The sequence below is a fragment of the Spinacia oleracea genome, chromosome 2, assembly GCF_020520425.1.
Source record: "Spinacia oleracea cultivar Varoflay chromosome 2, BTI_SOV_V1, whole genome shotgun sequence".
Lineage (NCBI taxonomy): Eukaryota > Viridiplantae > Streptophyta > Magnoliopsida > Caryophyllales > Amaranthaceae > Spinacia > Spinacia oleracea.
In genome coordinates, this window is record NC_079488.1 from 58,525,019 (window position 1) to 58,551,089 (window position 26,071).

Sequence of the window (26,071 nt, forward strand, 5' to 3'; positions counted from 1 at the left end):
TAAGAAACAAGAAGATATTGTCTATTTACAATTACTATTAATAATATAATAAACCAAAGAATCAGATATATCTCATAGTATATATGGATTAAGGAACGCATACAACGAAGGTTTCCAGACAAATGGTGATAGGGAAAAAAAAAAAAAAAAAAAGCAGTTTGGATTCTAGTCGTCAATATTTTTCATATACTCCTTAGAAAGTCTTGACTCCATGACGAGTTGTTGTTCTTTGACAAGAGAGTAGCCTGATTCCAGAAGAGCCTCAACATTTTGCTATTCAGAAACATACAAATTAGTACTTAAAGTTAGACGGACAGGGGAAAAAAAAACAATCTTACAATAAGATGTATGAAGTACTACAAAATATGATTTACGCATAGAATAAGTTTTGTTGAATCTAGCTCTAGAAATTTCAAAGTTCTTAAGTTCACAATACCAGAAGTACAAATACATTCACAGCTAAGGGTCATGCATGGAATGATGCCAACTACCACTTAAGGTAAGGTGTAAGAAAAAGAAGTGAGAACAGGAATTGACAAATACCTAAAACATAGGTTTTCTGAAGCTGATCTCAAACAACTTTGAGACAAAATCGAGCAAAAATATATATTTGCATATCATGTAGGTTGGGCTCTCATGGTAACTTAAAAAGGACAATCTTCCCGCATTTTAGACTGTTAATAACTTTAGAGTACATGAATCAGTACATACTACGAAGTATAATTTATCATCTAGGACCATGTACATACTAGATGTATCTAGATGGATTTAAATAAACTACTCCCTCCGTCCCGGAATACTCGACCCGGTTTGACCGGCACAGAGTTTAAGGGACTTGAATTGACTTATTTAATTTAATAGGTAGTAGTTGATAGTGGGGTATTATTTTAATGTAGTTAGTGGGAGGTGGGTTAAGAGGTGGGGTTGGGGGAGAGTAGAGGTTGAATTTTTAATTAATTTTTGTATGGAGTAGGGGGTAGGTGGGTTAATAGGGGTGGAGTGAGAAATAATATAATATTGTTAGAATATTTCCATTTTTAGAAACAGGTCAAGTATTAAGGGACGACCCGATAAGGAAAACAGGCCAAGTATTCCGGGACGGAGGGAGTATAAGCTAGTTGTATAACATACCTGTATAATTTATCATCAAGCATTACACGATCTAAGGGGTGAACAGTCGCCAAAAAAGCCAAGGAATAAAATAGAAAACATCATCTAATCAAGAAATAATGCATCTCCAATTATTTCTCTAAACTTTCTTTTTCCAAAAAGAACACTTATTTCCAACAATGCAAGTGGCAAGGCTGTTTTTCCCCAATATTCATTATTGTCTTTTGTTTGTTGATTTGTCCTGCTTCCAAAAACGCAATCTTCAGTATAAGTTCGCCTCAGTTCATCTATGGAAACATGTACCTTGATGATAAAGAAAACAAAGACACTTTTCCATTTCTTTCTCAGATACCAAAGAAACAGGATCATCCATAATACTTTTTTGCTGATTGGACCTATGCTAATTTGTATACCAATCTGATCAGCACCTGCACATGGCTATAGTATCCTTCCCCAGACAACTTTAGGTAGCAAAATACCTGGTTAAAGAAGTGGCATATCAAACAATTTCCTTGGTAACCTATCTGTTGTGTGATTACATCAAGAAATCAAACACTTTCTCGCCGCAGCTATCTCCGTTTTTTCTCTAAAGATTGTACCTTCTGCAGCCTTGAAATGCATCAGTCACTTCTTTTTTGATAAGTTGATACATTGTAAATCGTTTTCACGTGGTTACCCTGTCATACATTTTGGTGCTCTTGCAGTTAAATGTTAGGTAAGATTATCGCCATGGCCCACAACCTGGTTCTAACTGGTAGCCTCTCTCTTTAATTTGTTTTAAAAGGGGGAGGGGGATCTTGAGAGGGGTTGAGGTAGCAAGTAAGTAGAAATGTTAAACCTCACTGTCCAGAGCTAGATATTAGGAATATTGTGTAAATATTATGTTGATATTCTGGTGTATATTTCCTTAAGGAGTTTAGGCAAGTTAGGGTTGCTATACTGTCATATAAATACTTGTGATTATCAATACAAGCCCTCAAGCCGTTTTCCTCCTATTCTCTATTCTCTGTCTATTCTCTGTAACTTATCATGGTATCGGAGCATCTCTAAATTAGAGATTTTTCTTGTTCTCGATATATCTTATTTGCTCTCTGTCAAGGCGTGTTCTTGATTAGGGCTTGTTTTTTTTTTTTTTTATTCTTCCGCTACTTGTGGTGTGCAATACGTGTTATTGCTATTCCTTTTCTATTGACGGCGTGTTGCTATGGGTGACAACGACGAGAAGACTTCTTCCGGCTCTCGTTATGAGCCATTCTCTGAGTATTACCTTCACCCGAGTGAAGGTACCGGGACTGTCATCAGCCCTATCCTGTTGAAGGGCGACAATTATGAAGAGTGGTCACGCTCTCTTCGTAATAATCTCCGTGCTAAGAACAAACTCGGCTTTGTTGAAGGAACGATTGTTGTCCCGGATTCGACATCAAAGGACTACGCTCAATGGGGTATTGTCAATTCTATGCTAGTTGCTTTGCTTTATAATACACTTCATGAATCTGTTCGTTCTACTATTATTCTTCCTGATAATGTTAATGAGTTATGGGATGATTTAAAGGTTCGATATTCTTTAGGCAATGGCCCTCGTATCCTTGAATTAAAGAATCAAATTTCTGATTGTAAGCAAAAGGGAAGGACAGTGGCTAGTTATTACGGTGAATTGTGTAAATTGCATCAAGATTTGGCTAGCTATAGTAAGATGCCTGCTTGTACTTGTTCAGCTGCTGCTGAGTATGTTCAGATTCAAGAAACAGGGAAATTACATCAGTTTTGTATTGGTCTTGATTCCCGAAAATTTGGTGGTGTTGTGTCAAATTTGCTGATGATGGAGCCTTTACCATCATTAAACGTTGCTTATGCTAAGGCCATTGCTGAGGAGAGGAAGCAAATTGTGTCGGAGGCCCAAGAAAGTACTCGATCGGAAGCAGTGGGCTTTGCGGCGAGTGGTGCATCGTCGGGTCGACCGCTTAGGCCTGCTGGCCGTGAGGGTGCAGAGGCTCGTGATGCTAGAATGTGTAGTCATTGTGGCTTGACTGGGCACGTGAAAGAGAAATGTTTTGAGCTAATTGGGTGGCCCGAGTGGTACACTCCTTCTGGTAGTAGGGTCCGTGGGCGTGGATCAGCAGGTCGTGGGCGTGGAGGCCGTGGTAATGCTGCTAGTCGTGGCAGGGGTTTCGCTGCCAATGTTGGCACTTCACACCAAGTCTCTTCTCAGGAGTTTAGTGATGTTGATAAGGCAAGTGCGCCTACATTAAGCGATGAACAGTGGTCACAAATTATGGCAGCCATCAAAAGCTCTAAACAATCATCATCTTCCACAGAAAAATTGCATGGTACGTATAATTCTAATGATTGGATTATTGATAGTGGAGCTTCCAACCATATGTCCGGTAATATTAATTTGTTCACTGGTCTGTGTGATATATCATCGCCCGTTGGTTTACCTAACGGAAAAAATACGACTGCTACTAAGGAAGGACGAGTTGTCTTGAGTGATGGCTTAATTTTGGATAATGTTCTTTATGTTCCTGCTCTCACTTGTAATTTGATATCTGTGTCTCAATTGTTAGAATATCAAAAATTAATTGTTATTTTCACTGACAAGCTATGTATTATTCAGGACCACAATTTGAGGAACCTGATTGGAGCGGGGGTGCTGTCTAATGGGGTCTATATTTTTCTTCCGGTTCGTGTTCGTAGTCTGCAGGCGAACAAAGTAGCAGTTTCAGATGCTAGTATGTTATGGCATAGGCGATTGGGACATCCGTCTATGAAAGTAGTATTTTCTTTACCTGGCTTAGCCAGTGGTAGTAGTAGATTGCATCATAGTTGTGACATTGATTGTGAGATTTGCTTTATGGGTAAACAACCCAGAAACTCTTTCCCTTTAAGTACTAATAAATCATCTGGTGTGTTTGATTTAATTCATTGTGATATTTGGGGACCAAATAAGGTGGTATCTAGCTGTAATGCTCGATTTTTTCTTACTATTGTTGATGATTTTTCCCGTGCTACGTGGGTGTATTTATTGGTTGGCAAGTATGAGGTTGCTCATTTAATACAAGATTTTTATGCCATGGTGAAAACTCAATTTAATCGAAAAATTAAGGTCCTCCGTAGTGATAATGGTCAAGAGTTTTTGAGTTTAAAATCTTTTTATGCAAAAAAGGGCATCTTGCATCAAACGACTTGTGTTGATACGGCACAACAGAATGGTAGGGTTGAGCGTAAACATCGTCATATCTTAAATGTTGCTCGTGCCTTGAGATTTCAAGCAAAATTGCCTAAATATTTTTGGGGTGAATGTGTTCTTACTGCTGTCCATCTTATTAATAGAACGCCTACCCCTGTGTTAAATGGTAAGACACCCCATGAGTGTTTATTTGGCCAGGCTCCTTCGTATGATGATGTTCGTGTCTTTGGTTGCTTGAGTTATGCTACAAATAGGCCTCGTATTAAAGATAAGTTTGGTGCACGATCTCGAAAATGCATATTTGTAGGATATCCGTTTGGAAAAAAAGGGTGGCGTCTTTACGATTTGGAAACACATGAATTTTTTGTGAGTCGTGATGTGCAATTTTTTGAAAATAAGTTTCCGTATCTTGAATCTCTTACTGATGACAGAAGGTTGCAATGGGAAAAATATTTTGGTCAACCAATATTATGGGATGACGAGGAGTGTGCAGTCAGTGTAGAAAATGATGTTAGTTTGGAAAATGTTGTTAGGAGTGACGTTAGTGGGCATGATGTGGCTGGAGTTCTTAATGGCAATGTGGTAGGTGAAATTAATGGCCATGGTAGTAGTAGTATTACGGAGCCCATGCTTTCTTCTCCCTCGTCAGTTCGTATTGGTACCTATGAGTGTGATGTCATGACTCCATTGAGATTGAGGGGGAGTTCACCCCGAGCTTCACTGCCCATTGAGCCAAGTGTGGAAGAGTCCCTTGGTCGTGGTCATCGTACAAAATTTCCGTCATCCAAGCTCCGTGGATTTGTTACTAATACTGTGATCACTGAAAATATAGACCCCGCCCCAACAAAGACTACCCCTTCTCAATCACGTTCCTCAGGTAAACCTTTTCATATAGCTTGTTATGTTGATTATAATAATTTCTCTGTGAGACATAGGTGTTTTTTGATGGCAATTACAAAGGGAAAGAAACCAACTTCGTTTCAAGAAGCTGTTAAACATCCGGGTTGGCGTCAGGCTATGCAAGAGGAAATTGATGCTCTTGAACGTAGTGGTACGTGGACAGTTGAAGACCTTCCTCCTGGTAAAAAGGCGATTGGTAGTGGTTGGGTGTACAAAATTAAGTACACAGACAAGTCGAAGGTGGAACGTCTTAAAGGGCGTTTGGTTGTTTTTGGTAACCGTCAAGTTGCAGGTGTAGATTATAATGAGACATTTGCACCTGTTGCTAAGATGGGTACTGTTCGGCTTTTTCTGGCGGTCGCTGTGTCGCTGAATTAGGAGTTGCATCAAATGGATGTGCATAATGCCTTTCTTCATGGTGATCTGGATGAAGAAGTTTATATGCACTTTCCTCCTGGGTACAGTACTCCTACTCCGGGTAAGGTTTGTCGGTTACGTAAGTCTCTATATGGCTTGAAACAAGCTCCTCGACAGTGGTTTGCGAAGTTGTCTAGTGCCTTGAGGGATTTTGGTTTCAAACCATCGTATGCTGATTATTCCTTGTTCAGCTACATTCAGGGTAATGTCTCTCTGCATGTTCTTGTATATGTTGACGATTTGATAATTGCAGGATCTGATCATGGTGCTATTGTTCGATTTAAGACTTATTTGAGCACCTGCTTTTATATGAAAGATCTTGGTGTTTTAAAATATTTTTTGGGGATTGATGTGGCTCGTGGGCCCGAAGGTATTTTTTTGTGTCAACGGAAGTACTCCTTGGATATTCTGACAGAAGCGGGCATGTTAGGTTGCAAGCTTATTGACACGCCTATGGAGCAAAATCATCGTCTTGCTTATGCTTCGGGTGAGCCGTTTGAGCATCCAGATCAATATCGTCGATTGGTCGGGAGACTGGTGTATTTATCTGTTACTCGTCCCGAGCTGAGTTATTCTGTGCATACTCTCGCACAATTTTTAAGTGATCCACAGGTGACACATTGGGACGCTGAATTACGAGTCTTACGCTACCTAAAGGGTAGTCCAGGACAGGGTATTTTGTTGCGTCCTGTGTCCGACTTGTGTTTGACTGCTTTTTGTGATAGTGATTGGCTGCATGTCCCTTAACTCGTCGTTCGTTGTCTGGCTATTTGGTGTTTTTGGGGCGCTCTCCGGTCTCCTGGAAGACAAAAAAGCAACCTACAGTGTCTCGTTCGTCTGCAGAGGCTGAATATCGTTCTATGGCTGTTGCCACTTGCGAGTTGAAGTGGTTGAAATCTTTGTTGTTCTCCCTTGGTGTTTTGCATTCCCAGCCAATGAAGTTATTTTGTGATAGTCAATCCGCCCTCCATATTGCTAAAAATCCAGTGTTTCATGATCGTACGAAGCATATAGAGGTGGATTGTCATTTTATTCGTGATGAGTTGGTTCGAGGTAATCTTTCTACGTCATATGTTCCTACTGGTCATCAGCTAGCGGACATTTTGACAAAAGCGCTTGGAAGGCAACAGTTTGGGTTTCTTTTACGCAAGTTGGGCATCCGTGATTTACATGCTCCAACTTGAGGGGGAGTATTAGGAATATTGTGTAAATATTATGTTGATATTCTGGTGTATATTTCCTTAAGGAGTTTAGGCAAGTTAGGGTTGCTATACTGTCATATAAATACTTGTGATTATCAATACAAGCCCTCAAGCCGTTTTCCTCCTATTCTCTATTCTCTGTCTATTCTCTGTAACTTATCACTAGAACTTGGACAGTGAGGATCTCCTAATACACTGGGCAGAATGCAACTTCCATCTAAGAGGGCCTTTGGTTCATGGAAGAAATTTTCAGTGGATCATGCGTATTTGAGTGGATCGTGCGTATTATATCAAGGAAAGAGAGGTGAAATTTTACTCAAGTAAAAGCAGTGTTTCTCGGATGATGGAGAAGATCTTGTTAATAAATTTGGAGGGTGGGCTTGAACCTTAAAAGATGAACAGTTTTTCATTAAAGAAAGGTTTTAACTGCTGCTAGGTCTTTTTCAGAGAGAGGAATGGAGAAGAATTGTGTGTATTCATCACTTGATCCCTGATGCATCAGAGATTGCTAACAGCTTACAAGCTCATTAGCTAGAATGTGGACTGCGATCCTTTTGGTTCTTTGTACGGATCTGGGGATGAAAGTTTACACATTCATAATTCTTTGCCCTTTTGGCTCTAGAATGTGGTCTTCTATACTGCAGATGACTGAATTTCCTGGACCTATACTGACCAGTGACTACTGAAATTGGGGGAGGAGGTCAAGATTTCTAGAAAAAGAAATACAAATAAAAACCCCACTCATTATAAACTTTATGGTATGCTATTTTCCGAATTCATTTATGGGATCTGTCTGAGCAGGAATGAATGGCAGTTTTCTGCTCAGTGGAAGAATTGGGATGCTATTCATACACATTGTAGTCAGATTTCAGAACAGCTTCTAGATGCTCAGAAGAACAGATGCAGGCTCTGAGTAACCTATGCATATTTTGTAGTTTGTGGCCTATTTGTTGTCATTTTAGTTCAGCTTGTATTCCTCTTCTTGTATATGAAGAGTCTCTTACACAAGCCTTCTTAGCAGTGTAATTGACAAACTGAAGCCAGGTTGTTGTTCGCCTGGAGTATGCAGGGGATTTGATTCCACTGTTAACTTTAGTTTCCAAAAAACATAGCATATAGTAAAAGGTGTGACAATGTCATGTATGAAAAAACAAATACGACTACACCTAGCATTTTCCTTTCATGCATGTAGTATGTCTCCCCCCCCCCCCCCTACTAATGCATGTATGTCTACCAATTGTTTTTGTTAAGTTAAATTCTCTTGTATTACTTCTTTGTAGATAAAAAAGCCCTAAGTTCAGCATTAATTGCTGGTCTCTAGGGCAAAAAAAAAAAATATTCAAAAAGTACCGTCAATGCAAGTGTCAAACCACGAGAAATTCTAGCTTAGACAGACAAGATTCAGACAGTGGATACCCAACACAAACAGAAATAATTAGTGAATTGCAAGTCAAAAATTAAATGTTAGTTTGGTAATTGATGCTACCTCAGGTGGCACAAAATCTGGAAGTTTTTCGCCTTTCTTTCGTTTGAAGAGTGTGGCTCCTAGATTCTCAACACCTCCACAATCATTAACCCACTAGAAGGAAATAAGGAAATAATAATTAGCTGACAATCCATAAAAAAAGGAAGGTAGACTTCAGTATTGGAAACTATCATTTTGAAGTACATAAACTGAACAGTGAATGAAGCTGATTTTCATAAATGCATGAACTGTATTTAGCAAGCCAGATTCTACTGGTGGCAAACCTACCATTTTAGAATGGATAAAAAACATACATATATATTTCTTTCGGTCGGATGATCCACAAATCAGACATTACGCGAAAAGATATAAGCAGCAAAAATTTTGTTAAGCGTGACAAAGGTCTAGTAAAATAAGTAATTTCTCTAACTTACTGACAAGAATGATTCCCCTAAGAAAACAACATTCTAAAGACCAGCTTTCATTTCACAAAAAAAAAAAAATCTACGGCGTTACACTACTTGATTAAATTTCAAATGTTGTCTCCACGTAATAGATTGAAAAGAAAAAGCTCCAGACACATAGCCACTTGTCATACATAAGGCATAAATCTCGAAAAAAATATGTTTTAAATTTCTCCAGAGAGCACTTGAAAGAATTTTCAATTCAGATCTAACAAGATTTTTCAGTGCATGCAAATTTGATGGATCCCAGCAAAAAAGAGTATACCTTAAGAATAGATTGGTCATACGTACGGGATCTCAAAGCTCCATAGAAATCCAAAGCTGCATGCTTAAAAAGGGAGATAGTATTTGTTAATAAAATGTTCTTTTATTTTTGAGGGATCAGATACGTTCTTTATTACATCTATATTGAAAAACTAGTACTGGATCCCGAAAGAAAATGTTCCTACGAAAATTAGTTTCTTAGATGTGTTTACTAAGTAGCAAAGTATTTCTGTTCAAATCACTAGTTATCAGAAAACTAAAATATTGCAGCAGCATCAATTTCATCGAATACTTTTTCATTTCTTTCTTACGATGGGAACCTCTTCTGGCTTTTTATTGAATTTCTGCCACAGTTCTAATCTTGTAACCATTTTATGGAGTTCACTTAAACCAAAGGAGGCCATTAGTTGAGAATTTGAGATAGAAAAAAACAACTACCATTTTAGCATAGAAAACTGTTCTATCCGTTTAAACGTGAGCAGCCAAGAAGAGAAGTCCTACTGGAATTATTTTGATGTAGAACTATAGTTTGGATTCAGTTTTCCTGTAAATTAAGAATCCTAGTAAAACTTTGAATTATTTTACATGGCCATATTCTGCAGGACTCTTATAATTTTGTTTTCTAAAATGATGGCTTTCTTTATTTACAAAAGTAATCTGGTCAAAAGCATCCAGGGGAGTGATTCTCTTGGTTTAAAACCCATTGATTCATTCTTGCAAGATTAAATTTTCTTAGTGTTGATTGATTCCCCCAAGGGATCTGAACAAATCATAGTTTACCAAGAGGGAAAAGTCTGTCTCTCTTTAATTTTCAGTGTATCAGGGTTCTATGTTGATAAATATGGAGTCCAGAGAACTATATTTGAGAAGAAACGTGTACACAATTACCCTGATTAGGAAACGTATTCACAATGCTGAGAACCTCCTCCCTTGATATACCGTCTTTTTCATACATCCGGTTAACAATGTTAAAAATATCCTCGTGATCTGGCTGCCTGATATGACAAAATACGCGAAGTTACAACCGTGATACAGTTTTTCATAAAAATAAACACTATTACAGTAGTATGGAAGTTTTAGAGCTAACTAGGCGACTATGCTACTCAGACTCTTCATTAAACCCAGAGTACCCATCTAAGACACCTTGCTACAGTAGACAATTAGGCACTTCAAACTAGATAAAAGAAAGAAAACAATCTATGATTCATACCTCTATTCTATGTTATATAGCTATTTATACTCAGAGGTCTTGACAGGCTCAATTCTACGTTTCATTCTCATACACACATAAAAACCAATTGATATATAAGGCTCATTTTGTAGTCATGACCATTATGAGCTGGATAGATTTTAGTAAAAACGAAGATCAGATGTTTGTAAACAAATATTACTGGTTTCCAGGTATTGTGGTCAGTTTGGAGAGTTAAGATGACTAGTACAACTGATGATAATTTACCCATTGAAAAATCAAAAACTGGAAACAGATATTACTGGTTTCCAGGTTTTGTTGTCAGAGGTAATGTTGATTTTCACTTCGACAAATCAAAAAGAAAATAATGAAACAAAAATATAGACAACTGATCTCAGATGCAGAATTACAGTCATCAAAACTATAGTGAAACTAGGAATATCAGTTTGCATTGTCAGCCTGACTTTGTTGAAATTCAAACTTTAATTTAGAGTAACGCTATAGTTAGCGTGCTTTTATTAACAATTGTTACAATTAGTGAAAGATTGATAATGAGAAAAATTCTCATCGTCCGCATGTTTAGCAAATTAATAATTATAAATATAGCGTTTGATTTTCAATTTATTATGCAGAAGAAGAAAAATATAGAATAAAAAGAGAGTAATATTTATTGTGGGCTAATGAATTTCTTTCTTGGCATAGACTCATAGAGGTAAAGCAATGTGAACTGATGGAATTTTTATTGAATTTTTATTTCACAGAAGAAATATGCGAAGGAGATTATTGAGAAGTTTAAAAGGGACTCATGCAAACCAATAAGCACACCTATCGAAACAGGGTTGTAGTTGACAAAAGTCGGAAAAGGGAAATTAATTGGTCCAACTTTGTACAAGAGTTTAGTTGGAAGTTTATCACCAGACTTGATACTGTATATGGAGTCATACTTGTTAGTAGATACATGGAAACACCTAGAAATTCTCATTGGTGCACTGCGAAGAGAATAATAAGGTATACTAAAGGTACCTTAGATTTTGTAATGTTGTATTCTTATGGAAATGAAGCAACATTGTTTGATTATTCTGATAGTGATTGGCTGGTGATCAAGATGAAAGAAAAAGTAAAACAATGTATGCATTTTATCTAGGTTCAATTGCTTTTATGGAATTCTAAAAAACAACCAGTAGTCGCATTATCAAGTTATGAAGCAGAATATATATAGCAGCTTCATCTGCGATTTGTGAAGATTATGGTTAAGAAATCTCTTACAAGAACTTGGTCATGCTCAAGAAGAAGCTACTACAATATATGTTGACAACACGTGAGCAATGAAGGTTGCGAAAAATCTGGTACAACATGGGAGAAGAAAACATATTGATACAAGGTTTCATTTTCTTTGAGATCAAGTTTAGCAAGAAACAATTGCGCTCCAGTATTGTAATACCACCAGCAAGTCGAAATATTTTTATGAAGCCCCTATCTCATGATATATTCATGATATATTCAGAAGATTGAGAGAAATTGTTATGGTAATTAGAATTAAGATATAATTCTAATACTAGAGTTTGTATTTAAGTTAGTTTATAATTCTAGTCTTTGGGTTATTTTAGCAGTTAATCTACGTTATTTGCTTCCTGTGCCTAGTAGGAATGGCATTGTCTATGTACTACATATTTGATGATTATAATACAAGATACTAAAAATTTTAGCCTCTCAAATATATTTATCATGGTATCAGAGCAAACCCAAGCTTATCCCCTTCATTATCCTCTCCAACACATCTAAAAAACCAAACTTGGAAATTTTGGCTCACTTGTATCCCATTCCTCTGCTTCACTTCTTTCCAACTATTGGTGACCCACATCCCAATACTTAAGTCAATGGATTTTACCTCTAATGATGGCTCAATCTACATAGCCCTAATACTTGGTTTAGGTCTGACTTTTACTCCCAACCTCTCCTTCTCATTCTCATGGAGAAAATCCCGTGACACGATATTTCCAACACCTAAACTCAACCAATCTTGTCTGTTGTCATGATCAGACATAGTTATTAGCTTCTGTATCACTAGTTTCACGTCCGTACCTCTGTATTCCTTTATTTATTGTCATGAACTCCTGGGGTAGTGAAGCCGCCAACGTTGGTGGTGTAACCCTAACCCTCAATTTTGTCTTATTGCTATTAATATGCTTTTTTCCTAGGGTTAGGGATGATGTTGAAGTTGACGAGGATGGTATAGACAACGAAAACTTTAATAGTGACCGTATACATTCATCTTCTTCCCTTGCCGGCGGCAGCAACTTTCTTTTCTTGCTTTTCTTGTCGGCAATGTGTTGCCTCTTTTCCTCTCCTTGCACTATTCCCAACGATGACGACGATGGTAGTGAGGTTGATGAGGATGACATAACTAAGAACATTTGACTTAGTCGTCTTAGTGACTGTTCACATTCATCTTCTCTCTCGTCGTTGCCGTCGCCGGCTGCTGTCTTTTCTTATCTGGTAAGGAAGGTGATGAGGATGACATAGCTGAGAACATTTGATTTAGTCGTCTTAGTGACCGTTCACATTCCTCTTCTTCCCTCTCCGTTGTCGACTGCTTGCTTTTCTTCTCTGGTAAGGAAGGTGATGAGGATGGCAGAAACGACGACGAGAACTTTGGCCTTAGTTCCATTAGTGACCTTACACATTCATCTTCGTCCTCCTCTTGCATTATTACTTCCAACAACAACTCTTGTCTTAAATCTGGTAGTGCAGACTTGTTACCAGGTAAACGAGATTGAATGGGCGACGGCGGTGGAAGCTTTTCCTGATGAAGTTTCCCAGCTGAGATAATATCAATTGTTGCTGAAACGGGTATTTTTTTTTTTTATTAACAGTATATTCCAATGAAGCTTTATTGTAAGAAGTTGTTGATGATGATGATCTTGACAAAAACTCCTCTTGAACAACTCAACTTCTTCGTTTCCTTTTCCGTTTTCCTTTCCTTTTTCTTGAACAAAAGGGCTTTAACGATTTCCAGAAACTTCTCTCCTGGTCTAACCATTTTTTTAATCTTACTTAACTCATCCGCAAGCCCGTCCCTTTCCCTCATCTGTTTTATGGCCGCTGCTCTTGATTCGATTCTTATCTCCGCTCCACATTCGTTCATCCATTTTATGGCATTCTCTCTAATGACTTTCGCTTTAGGGTCTTCCATTGTAGCATTCTCCGTAATACTTTCCAATTATTTTGATTCAAAGTCCTTTCAATGTTAATTTGTCTTAGGCTCAGATCACCATAAGTTGATTACTTGTTATCCAAGTTGGGCATTTTCGATCCTCACCATACTCCAACTTGAGGGGGGTGTTATGGTAATTAGAACTAGGATATAATTCTATTACTAGAGTTGGTATTTAAGTTAGTTTATAATTCTAGTCTTTGGGTTATTTTAGCAGTTAGTCTACGTTATTTGCTTCCTATTGCCTAGTAGGATTGGCATTGTCTATGTACTATATATTTGATGATCATAATATAAGATACTCAAGCTTTTAGCCTCTCAATATATTTATCAGAAATGCTTTATGACAATTAAAGTTTGTGGGGGTGTATTGAAATTCAAACTTTAATTTAGAATAATGTTAGAGTTACTTTGCTTTTATTAACAGTGGTTAAAATTAGTGAAAGGTTGATAATGAGACAAATTCTCATCCTCTGTATGTTTAATAAATTAACAATTATAAATAAAGCATTTGATTTTCAATGTATAATGCAGAAGAAGAGAATTATAGAATAAAGAGAGAGTAATTTTTATTTTTTGGGTTGTAACTTGTAACCCTTGTTTCTCCCCATCATTTTATCAAATTTATGTGAGTTAGGAATTTGTAAATTCTGACTCCTACATACCTTTCTAAGCTTATAGACCTTTTAACCGATAAGCACTTAAATAACCATAAACATAAATAGTGGCAGGAGGCTGCAAGGATCACTGTATGATCCGAGTAAAAGTAGATTTAAGTTGTTATATCTATTTGAGCTGCTGGGCATAATACATACCAGTAGAACTTCTCCATCCTCCCATCACGGACTAGAGGAGCATAAATTGTTGAAAAGTCATTTCCTGTGACAATAATAGGAATTCTATTCGTAATATCCGTTTCACGCCATTTTTGTCCGGTGCTAACTCTGGTGGGATTATCCGCCAAGTTCATCAAAGTTCCGGATACAATTTGATTGTTAACTGTCACTTGAGTATCTCCTACAAAAGGGAAGATATTGCAGTAAAAATTAGACTTGTGTTAGTGTAGTCATATTATCTAACTCATATAATTACATATTCTGAGAAGATAGGAGCTCACCAAATCTACCGATCCCAGCATCAATATCATTGACCATCAAACAGCTCAATTTTCCCTGTACAAGCCAAGGGGAAGACAGCATTATGGACTTAGGCCTTGGAGCTGGGTGTCTTTCTATTAGGCTCTAAGATACTGATGCTATTCACAATTTCTTTCCACTGAAGATTACAGAAGAAGATCCTCAATACATTACATATTAATAGAACGATTCTTCAGCCTGCTTGGTTTTAGTATAGGAAAGGAAAGGAAGGGGAGTGAAAAGCAAGAAATTATACATTCCTGTGTTTGGTTTGACAATAATTAGTTCTTTGAGTATTTTTGAATACCTTGTCCTTTTCTGAATAACTTGTCCTTAATGTTGTATAAATGACAGTTTATTTATAAAAAGCTCTGGAAGTCATAAATAAGCTCTGGAAGTCTGGAATTAGTTTTATGAAGGTGATGTCTTATGCTAGTTATATGAGTTGTTTAGTCTGTAATTTCCTAAACAAGTTGACATAAGTGACACACAGTTGTAAATGGGAACCCTTACGTTGCTATTGTAGCAATCAATGCTGTTGGTTACCCGGGATTGATGATTTTTCTCCTAATTCTAAATGTAATAAACAAGTATAATTCCATACCATGGCTACCTTATTCACTAGTATGAGATTGTTTATGATGTCGCAATTTGCTAAATAGTGACAAAAATGTCCCACTTCATGTTATACTTTTACTCTTTAAGGTTTGTGGTTAGCGGGGACTAGGGATTTAGGCAACAATTAGCATAGTTAAGTGTAGGTTTGTTTTATTATTTCGGGATTAAACAGGACTAACTGGTTCAACCTACAGATAAGGAAAGGCGAGGAATTATTTAATTCAAACATGAAAATGAAAATGAAAAGAACTCCCCCATCCTTGGAAAATACTGATGCAAATAGGAATTGAATTAGTTAACTGTTAAGTACAAGGCCATTTTCTGATAGTCATTTTATATGTATGGATTAATTGTTGTCTTATACAATTCACCTAATCACCTGTGCCCATATAAGCAGTGATATACCACACCAAAGAAAATCCCTTTTCATTACTTGGTCAACTATTTGGCAGAGACTTCCCAAACACTACATAAATTGTTAGAGAAAGAGGAAAAGCTTCTAACTTGGTTCTGCACCACTTGAGAGGCTGTTCTGTATCTCTCCCGTATTAGTTTACCAGGTTCCCCTGTAATGGAAATCAGACAGTAAGAAACACCATACAGCACTGTTTATCACATTAGAGCTGTCACTGTTGCATTTGCAAAACGGTTTGACCTCCCTCTCTTGGATAAGTGACAAAATGAAGTACATACAGGAATTATATTCTAAAACATATTTAGTGATGGGAGGCATAATTATAATGTCGAAGGAAGATTCTTTAGATAACCAAGAAATTGGATATTAATGAATGACAACTATCCATATGTATCCTTTGTAAACTTAGAATAATTTTCACCAATGATCCTCTTGACACATGCTAAAGACAAGTAAATATGTATAACTAGATTAGATCCCGTGCACGCACGGATATCTAAAATTATTATAAGATGTTTAACAGATATGTTTCTCTTCATAAAGCAAATGCATTATAATAGATCAGTTACATACTCATTTCATCATTTAATATACAATTTTCGTCCTACTACGGAGTATTACAAAAAAAAAAAAAAATTGGTAAGTATTACATATTTTATATGCTTAATATACTAATTTGACCAAAATATTAAGTAAATAAATTTTCCATTTGATATACCTATTTGACTAAAATATTACAAAAATTATTTAAAGCAAATTATTATTATGTGATATCTATTAGTTGTCATATTCTTATATTCTAATTTTTTTTCCATACATAACCAGTTTATAAAAAAGGATGAAAAATAAAAAAGAATTAAACTAGATATATTTTTAGAAAATGTTTTTGGCGGGAAAATTTTGCACCAGGAAGTGACATGTGTCACTCCTGGTGTCTGTTTTAGTATAATGTAATAGATTTGTTGATTAAAATTTCTGCATCATCGAGCTTAAAATTAAACGCTTTTAAAATTTAACAATTAATAATGCAAATTCTCTCCATAAACTTGATTCCTAAGAGAGTCTAATAGGGAGGTAGTAGTGAGACTAAAAGGTTGAATACTAGATTATACTAGGTATCAAATGCAAGCATCGCTTAATGAAAAATTACTAGACTAAGGGTGTGCTCTCTTCAACTTATAACACTTTAATTAAATAAGTGTCAGGTCTTTTAAGTTCAATACGGTCCAATAAGGTCATACAAGTTCCAATAATGTCCTATAAGATGTAAATATTAATTTAAGAGGTAAATAAGAATTACCTTATTAATTTATTGTTACTAATAATGGTTCGCAATTGACGATTATAAATATTCTAATGGCTAAAAGTTTAGAAATCATCTAATAAACTTTAAACCAGGACTTATAAGGTCCTATAAGTTGAAGAGAACGCGCCTTAAATGTTGCATTATCATGCATTTGGTAGAGTGACTAATAGAGGCAAAAAGAAGCACTCACCCAAAGAAGCAGAACAAACAAATTCCAAAAGACATGACAAACAACTCATGATAATGATAAAACTAAGGCCTTACTCTTTCACCTTCAAAAAATAAATGGTAGGAAAAATAAGTTCAAACAAATTTTTTAATACAATCATAGAAGTTCAAATAAGTTTGGATAAGTTCAGATAAGCGATTCCAAGTTCATTTAACAACTTATCGCAAGTTCAAATAGTTCTAGAAAAAGGCCAAGAAGTTCATATAAGTACTGACTATTTCAGGTAAGGGGTTTTCAAGTGAAGAAAATACTTTCTGGTAATCATATAATCACAAAAGAATCCAGTCAACAACTAAAAATCACAAAAGAAGCATTCGATTACTCAATTATGTATGAAGGGATTGTTGGATTACAATCTTCAATGGTGAATATGTGGGACAAAGTCTTCCCACATAGGAAGGAGATGATGTTTTTTATAGCTTTATATATTTAACTGTGCTTTGGTTAAGTAATTGAGTTAACCTTTGTCTCAGTGGTAAAGGAACGGAAACTTGCAATATGCGTAAGTGTTTGGAGAGGCGCGGAGGTCAAAGGTTCGATCCTTGTTAAACACATTTTTCTTAACTGTGTTTAGTTTTGCTTTACTAGCAGTAGCAGCAAGCGAAGTAGTGGAAATATTTACTACATGTATAGTGCAAATAAAATAAGGTACTTCAATTTTGTTGATTCTTGATTCACCCATCTTAAACAAGTATTATATCAACTTACTATGATCTATATGATATTATTGTCATGGACATATTTACTTATTAACATATATAAAAAGTTACAACAAATAACTTATAAAATTGTTTGTAGTTAACTATCTAGCATTACAATCAATAAAGTGTTTTAACGTAACCATTTGATTATTAATCTAAAAATGGGTCCAAGACTAATAAAATGATGGATGAATTTATGATTTATAATAAATTTGGCCCGAAAATTCTGATTTAAATTAACTTGGTTCCAAAATTTCTTGGTTATTAGCTTACAAGGTTTGTATTCATTTTTTTTGCACCCCCATCTCTAAATTCGATGGGGTAATTATCACACCTTAATCTAGTTTCTTTGTTTTCCGTTTTGGTATATAGTATAGTTTCTAACAAGGATCACTTAATAACTAGCTCAAAAACAATTTATGGAGGGAGTACAGATAGAAATCAATTTACAAACCAGCTTTTTCGGATTCCAGTTCTCCAGCAGATATTATAACTGGCTCGACTCCCAAAACCTTGAAAATAAGCTCCGTTTGAAATGTCTTCCCTTGACCTTTACCTCCCCAAATTCCTGTCCAAAATAGTGACAATACATTTAAGTTATATATATGCACTCATGCCATAGCACATAAGGAAAAAGGAAAAAGGTCCATCAGTAAAGACCAACAATGTGTTTACCTAGTTGATAAGACACACAGGGTTATAGATTTATCTTATGTGTGTATGTGTGAGAGCACGCATGTATGTGCTAGAGTAAACAAGTAAGAACTAGGAGGACAACCAGTCATTAATTAGAAGCATGTATCACAAATTAACCCAATTCCTTACGTCTCCAGAATCAAGCATATTCTTGAAACACTAGCAACTTTTTAGCCTAGAAGGAAGCTAAACAAGTGTCCTAATCCCATAACAAATCTCAAGATAAAGATCTTTGAATAATGCACTATGTCGTCCTAACCGCATGCACTAGGGAATCACCATAAAAGAAGTGCACCACATCAACTTCCCCACTGCAGATTTAATCCCTATACATCACGAGTGCAACAAATCCCAAACACCGAGAAGGCAAACCTAAGGTTCCCATGCACTAGAATACAGCCAGCTCCAGAAATTATGTGCCACCTGGAAATAAAGAAAGACACGTGAGCAGGTTTCACTATTGACTCATTAGTCAGTTAAGGATATAAAACATATAATTATCTGGCAAGACAACTTACAATCACTATCAGGTCTTCTCTTTTGGAGTATATATCACGAGTAATAATGTTAAGCAAGCCAATGTCCACAAAAACCCTCATCTTAAGATGAACCTTAGTCTTCCAAATGAAGTTGGCAATTGGAGAAGGGAAGATCCAGAAAGGACATGGATGAAGTGTTCTGATGCATCACCTATCCCATACTCGGAATCTTCCCTCTGATGAACTAAACCATCAAATATTAAATAAAGCTCTTCTAGTTCCATGACAGCCTATAAAAATGGAAATTAAATACACTTTCAATATGGAATTTGGAAAGCACAAATAGATGCAGCAGGGTGCAATGACACAAGGATAACTGGAATTGGACACATAAAGGTTTCTCCCCTCTACGCCTCCTCCCAGAATTGAATGCATTGTCTATTTCCTATTGTGAGTCTAACCGTGCGACACGCATCACCTTCATGGCACACGTGGAGAATACACTACCTAGACCCTGATTTTACCCTAACTATAAAACCCAACTGTGAAAAAAACAATTCCTTATTTCACTTATGAAAGTGTAATCTCTGCATAGCCCAGATGGCCTGATGTGCTTTCCGTGACATGGATTCACCTCCCCATCCAAAACTACATGGTGATTGATAGGCACTCACAAATAGACTAACGGTTGGCAACGTCACACCCACAATCACTTTAACCTCCTATTCGTACAACAACACAATTGCAGCGTACCCAAAGATACACCGACTTCAACTACTCAGTATGTCTTAGCGCCGTCAAATCCATGTATCTCATACAAGTTCTCAAGATCCCAACACTTAGGAAGTCATTATAGTTATCAAAGTGTCTCAATCTCTGCATTCCATGTAATAACATCCAATAACTCCGCAAAACAAAATCCCATAATACTTGGAGAATCATTAATGTGCTAACCGAAAATGATTTCTCAAGCCAAAGCTTCAAAAGTTATATTACTAGGAAAATAATTAAATATAAAAATCTTTAGAAGCATAGCTACCCTCCAAATGATTTGTGGCTTTTTGGGTTTTGATTTTGAGTTTGAGTATAGGGAATAATAATTTGGGGTAAATGCATTGAGTTCTTTAATAAAAATAAGAGTAATAAGGCCTGTAACATTTGCAAAGTCAATAAATTTAAGAACCATGTTTCTTCAAGAGCACATCAAGAAAATGGGAAAACATGATAGCTTAAGCTCTGTAACAATATCTAGCCCCACATCTCTGTAACTCAATCCATTATGGAGTGCGGAGAAGTACAGAATGGGACCATAGATTGAAATATAATGACCACTGAACTCCAAAACGGAAGATCTTGTATTTTTTAGTAGGAGGGATTGAGCTCCTATAAGAAAATTATTTCTCTTATGCAGACTCCCATAGATCAATAACCAGGCAATCTGGATAATTCCATATTTTCAGCTGAGCTCTGTAACAATCCAGCTCAATACCACTGCCAACTATCCGCTATTCCGCTGTGTAGGGAAATCCCCCAACAGGTCAACAGAAATGACCCTTGACGCCCAAATAAAGACCAAGTTTTGTTAAGTGGTTATATATCTTCAAAGTTCAAACTGATCGTTCCTCGCATAATCCTCTAATGTGGGACTTGGGGTGTCACACTTGCACAAATCTTTCTCTTTTGTTTTTCAGTAGCCAATGAAAAGTGAGATAGAAAGAACCATTATTACCTAGGATCAGGGGAACTTTAGCGTTCAGAATATGAGCAATGAAATTCTTTACGATGTGGCAAACTGCACAAACAGAACAAAAAGTTCAATACGTCAAAACAAATCCAAATAACATGACCAGGCATGAAATGAACTTATAATAGTACAGTTACTTATTGACTGAAAATCCAGCGTCCACTTCAATTTATCACGTTGGCCATTGAAAAGATAGGTGTGCAAGAAACAAAATGCATTGGTATTTAGATTAATATTTTTCTTCGGATGTTTCCTTTAACCAAAGAAAATAACGAATAAGAATCCATGTTATTCTAGTGGGTCATTTTGGAAAGATATTGAAAAATCACGAACACAAGCAGATAATCTGATTTTGATACAAGTCCAGTTACATATATGTATCAGGTAATTCCAATATATTGGCACTCCTGCAGCAGATGTTTAGATTAATTGAAAAGCGATATGATTCTCAAATTTACTTTCTATACCAATATGTTGCTCGTATAACACTGCAGATTTACTAGCCGGAAAATTATTTTTTATTAGTTCCATCCACGTGTTTGTGGTCTATTTCAGGATATGTGGTGTCAAAGTCAGTCAGAACCTGGATTGTCCAGATTCGTACAGTTTGTGCCCTTAGCATTGTTTTATTATTTGTTGGTGGAACGATATATGCTAATTTTACAGGGAAAATAAAAAAGGAAGATGACACATCATTCATGAATTTATCCCATTGTTACCAATTTCATGTTCCAGATGGTAAATAAAAAAGGAAAAAACGAACATTGCAGCGTATCATAAAATAATAACAGAGGTAAAATTTACTTCAGAGTTCAGATACAGATTACCCTGTCACAAATATCACTGAAGGAATATCCACAAAATTATCATTTGGTGATTCCTGGCAACTTACCAACTTTATCCTGTCACATGAGAAAAGGAAAGTAACTATTGTGGGTTATTTTACTAAAGAAAGTAAATTATACAGAAAAGGGGTTATATGAAGGGGCTCAAAAGGACAAAAAACATTCTTATAATTTTCTAGTTATCACAGAAAGTGTCCACAAAATAAGCATGGATTTATGTCCTGCAGCAAGTTGAACATTAGTAATACTGTAATAGCAAAACCTAAGAGAAAAATATGAAATTATGAACTTGACTCAAAGAGTCAGCAACTCAGTCCAAATGTCCAAGTTGGCAAGACTTCTTTTCAAATCAGATTAAATTGTTACATCAATAACCTCAATCAACCATTCCAAACTTGTAGCGAGGACTCAATTACTTTCAACTAAAAAGTATCTCCAACAAGCCAAAATTCCATGCCAAATCATTTATTCTTCTAGCAGTAAACTGGAAATGTTTCTTTGGGCCCACACTGCTCCTCAAAGTATTTGAATTCAGAGGAACAAGTGATGCAGCAATGTATGTTTTACAGGTTCAAAACACAGAAAAGACTGTGAAGTACATGTACTCCCGTCAATGTACTCTTTCTAAATCCTTTTTTTTCTGCCTACGGCTGGATGCTTTTGTGGTTTAGCACTCCAGCTTGATACTGCGATCAGACATGACCATACCCCTCTTCTTATTTCAATAACCATTTTACGTTTGTATACATCATCAAGTTGAGAAGATTGGTTGGCTCATTTCTGAAACTGACCCTCGCATTCTCTTAACTTGATGCATTAAATTCCAGAACCCTCGTAGAGTCACAGTGATGTTACACAGATCAACACACATTGTAACTGTAAAGTGTACGAAGGTACAGAGGATGTAAATTCAGCTTATCTCCTCTTATACCACTTGGTGAAGGGGAAAAGGAGGGTTCTTTAATTCCCAAGCTTCACTCACCTAGGTTTGTGTTAGGGGGGTTAAGAGTAGTTTGCTTTAGGCTTCACTCACTTTAAGAAACTAGTCTTAGGGTTTTTAATCGTTAGAGGATTCAATCTCCTTACAACAAGGGTAACTTGAATTGCTTCACTCACAAAACAAAGTATGATTTGCAAGGGAGAATTTCTCACTTCAATTTCTCAACCAAATCTGAAAACAGCGTACATAAACATCTTGCAGGCTTATAGTCTTATACACTCACCTAAATCAGCTAGAAACTGAGACTAGACACACTCTACATCTATCTAGAATGCTGTGAAAAACTAAGATGACAAAAAGCTAAGCGCTTTGGAAAATGCGCTAAAAATGTTTGGTCTGTCTACGTAAACAGTACCTACCAATAACAAAACGTGGTCCTACTCTAGCCAAAATATGCAAAAGACAACCAGACTCAAGGCGTATCAAATAGTTGCATTGTAGTTGGACACTTGGACGAACCACCTAAGTGGATAAGCTAAAGTACTAATACAAAACTCAAAGAAAGAAAAAAAAATTATGTCTGACAACTTGACTAGACAAATCTTAGGATTCCTTCGAACAATAATTGGACTGACACGCACCTTAGTAACACCTAAAATGGCTAAACAGTTTTCTGCTAATAAAGCTCGGTCTTCTGGCTGCTTCAGTGTTAATAATAAGCCAAGCAAGTACCATATCCTGTATCCTTAGATTTGGAACCTCATTAAATCAAGTCTAACAGGCTGCCAACTAAAATACAATCAATGTAATTCAAACCCACAAGCCCAATTGATCTGATTTCTCAGCACTTAAATTAAAAAAACAAAGCCCCTAAACAGTGGTTGCGAAACACAATTTCCTGAGAGGGACAATCTTTTGAGCTTAGACCAGTTCAGCACTTCAGCCATGCAACAAAGTGACGCACAAGCCCATCTGATGGATAACTGCCCGCTTATTTCTAATAATCTCATTCTGTGTTTAGCTCCAAAGAAATGCAATATTAAACAATATAGGTATGTAAATGTTATTTAAATACGTAAAATAAGCAATCCCAAAAAGAAATACTACTCCTTATATGAAAAATTTATCTTGGGTCGACTGCTAGTAGTCAGTGGTCTTCCATTTTGAAGTATGCATATCAAAACCAAACAGTTTACGGAAAACAAAAAAAATGCACCAAAACAGACCACGCCTATCAGGTTTCCAAGGGCTACTCACAAATACAGATCCTACTGCTGACAGGACTGCAGGGGTTAGCATGTACACACTAGTCAATCCTGAACCTGCCATAAGGCCCACAACCAACCAACCTTAGAAGGAAGGCAGCAAAATTCTTTGTCAAGTGCCCGAAAGAATAACAAGTATTATCTAAATTGTCTTATTAACTTACCTCATTCACTCCTATATTCAACCAGTAAAAGAAAAGCAAGACTAGGAATCATATGTACTCTGAGAATTTGCATCAGTTAAACAGCAAGCAAATAATCATAAAATGAGAGGAGACAAATAAAAATATAGAAAAAGAATCTAACCAAGAATAGGGGAGCGATGTAATAATCGCCTTGCAAGTATTCAAACGACCTCGTGGCCTTTTGTCTATAGTCGAATACTATGTCCGCTGCACATCATTCCCCCAAAAAATACAGAAATCTTCAATACAATGAATTTTACAAGTGAATAAAATGTAAAAGAATCATCATATGATCTATGAACTACCATGAGTCCATGAGCATACCATATGAAATCTGATTTGAACGAGCACACAACCCTATAGTCATCTGAGATAACATGTTATAGAACAATTATAGTGATACAATACAATTGTGATGAACTGATGGTGCTATCATGTGTTGAATGTCCGATTCTTTTTCACACCATATGTTATTTACACTCCTATATCCAGAATTAGTATTAATGCTATCCAAACCTCTCTATCATAAACAATATTATTTTCGCAACTGTGGTAACTTTTTCCGTACATCCTAAAACCGAAAATGATTGAATTCTAACAATATGATAATTTCAATAACATAACAAAATGCGTATCCAATTCTTTTTCACATCATATGTTGTTCTATGCTGAATTAGTTGTCAATTGTCATGTTATCCAGACCCCTTATTATCGGAACTATGACAACTTTTTTTCAGCTAAAACTGGAGCAATTGATTGAATTCTAACAACACGATAACTTCAAATAACCAAAATCAAAATGGGATTGAAGAATGAGGCGGGAGAGGAGCATTACAATCTCGGCCGAGAAAATTTCCGGTGAAGAGATCATCAATAACACCCGACTTAGCACCCACAGCAATGTTCATATTATCAGCCTCAGCACCAAGCTTGTAAAGATAATCATTGCCCCTCGAATCCTTCGTTTCCCACGACGATTGTTCAGATAATCTCTTCTTATGTTTCCCAATCGAAGAATCTTGTGATTTATTCGAACTATCATCGCCTTTAATTTCTTCTTCCTTATTCAATTGCTGGACAATTGTGAAATGATTTGGCCACAGACGAATTGGAGAAGATTTTCGTGTCGATTGAGAGAGTGTTTGGGGGAAGGAGTTGTGGAATGAGAGTGATTTTAGATTAGAGAGTGATGTTGTGTTAATGGTGTTGATTAGGAGAGCCATGGGAGTAGCTTTGCGGAAATTTCAGTGGAGCTCCAGGAGAGAGAGAGGGGATTGGTTTTAGTGGTTTTGGCGCCACATATATGTGGGAGTTAAATTGCCATTGGTAAGTTGTGACTTATTTTGACTTATTTTATACAAAATAATTTCATATAATTTTAGTTAAGTTTAGATAAGTTTAATTAAAATAAATTTTGAAAAAGAAAGTTTTTTAATAGAATTTTTCATACACAATTACGTTTATGAGCGATTTCCTTCAATATTGCATAAAGATCTAATAATTCCCAAAATACGTTACTTTCTAATTTAATTCCCACCATACCGTCCACGTCAGCCAAGGAGAAAGAGAAGTATTTTTTTTTTTTCCGGTTCAGCGTTGAACCGCCATCTGAGATAGCGGTTTCGTTTTAAAGCAAACCGCCATCTCAGATGGCGGTTCAATGTTATAAACCGCTATCTGAGATAGCGGTTTGCTTTAAAACAAAACCGCTATCTCAGGTGGCGGTTTGCTTTAAAACATAACGAGGGTGCGGTAAGTTTTGTTTTGGAAGCTCACTTTAAGTTTTTATTTAGGGAATATATAAACAATGTCAGATAGCGGTTTAGTGCCGTTTTGTTAAAAAAAAATAGACCAGTGATAATGCTGACGTGGACGGTATGGTGGGAAATAAGTTAGAAAGTGGCGCATTTTGAGAATTTGACGTCCTTTAAACAATATTAAAGGAAATCGCTCTACGTTTATTTAGACAAACTAGGTTTTTTTAGATAAAATAAATTCATATAAAGGTGGGTCATATTCACCTGATTTACACTTAATTTTCCTGAACTTATCTTATCTGAACTTATATAAACTTATTTTAGTTTTTAATTCTACTTGGAT

The 26,071-nt window shown here is 36.3% G+C and overlaps 1 protein-coding gene across 1 annotated transcript; it reads right to left on the reverse strand.

Annotated features, from left to right (window-relative positions):
• On the reverse strand, positions 1-25,263 carry LOC110794212 (ribulose bisphosphate carboxylase/oxygenase activase, chloroplastic). The gene is made up of 12 exons (XM_021999156.2): positions 24,807-25,263; positions 24,093-24,178; positions 21,629-21,638; positions 20,722-20,784; positions 18,272-18,385; positions 15,671-15,732; positions 14,530-14,584; positions 14,228-14,429; positions 9,898-10,004; positions 9,011-9,066; positions 8,303-8,395; positions 1-273 (listed from the first exon to the last, which is right to left on the reverse strand). Exons 1-12 carry the CDS (start codon positions 25,192-25,194, stop codon positions 166-168), a joined length of 1,344 nt encoding a protein of 447 aa, XP_021854848.1. The 5' UTR covers positions 25,195-25,263; the 3' UTR covers positions 1-165.
• Positions 25,264-26,071: the final 808 nt, after the last annotated feature.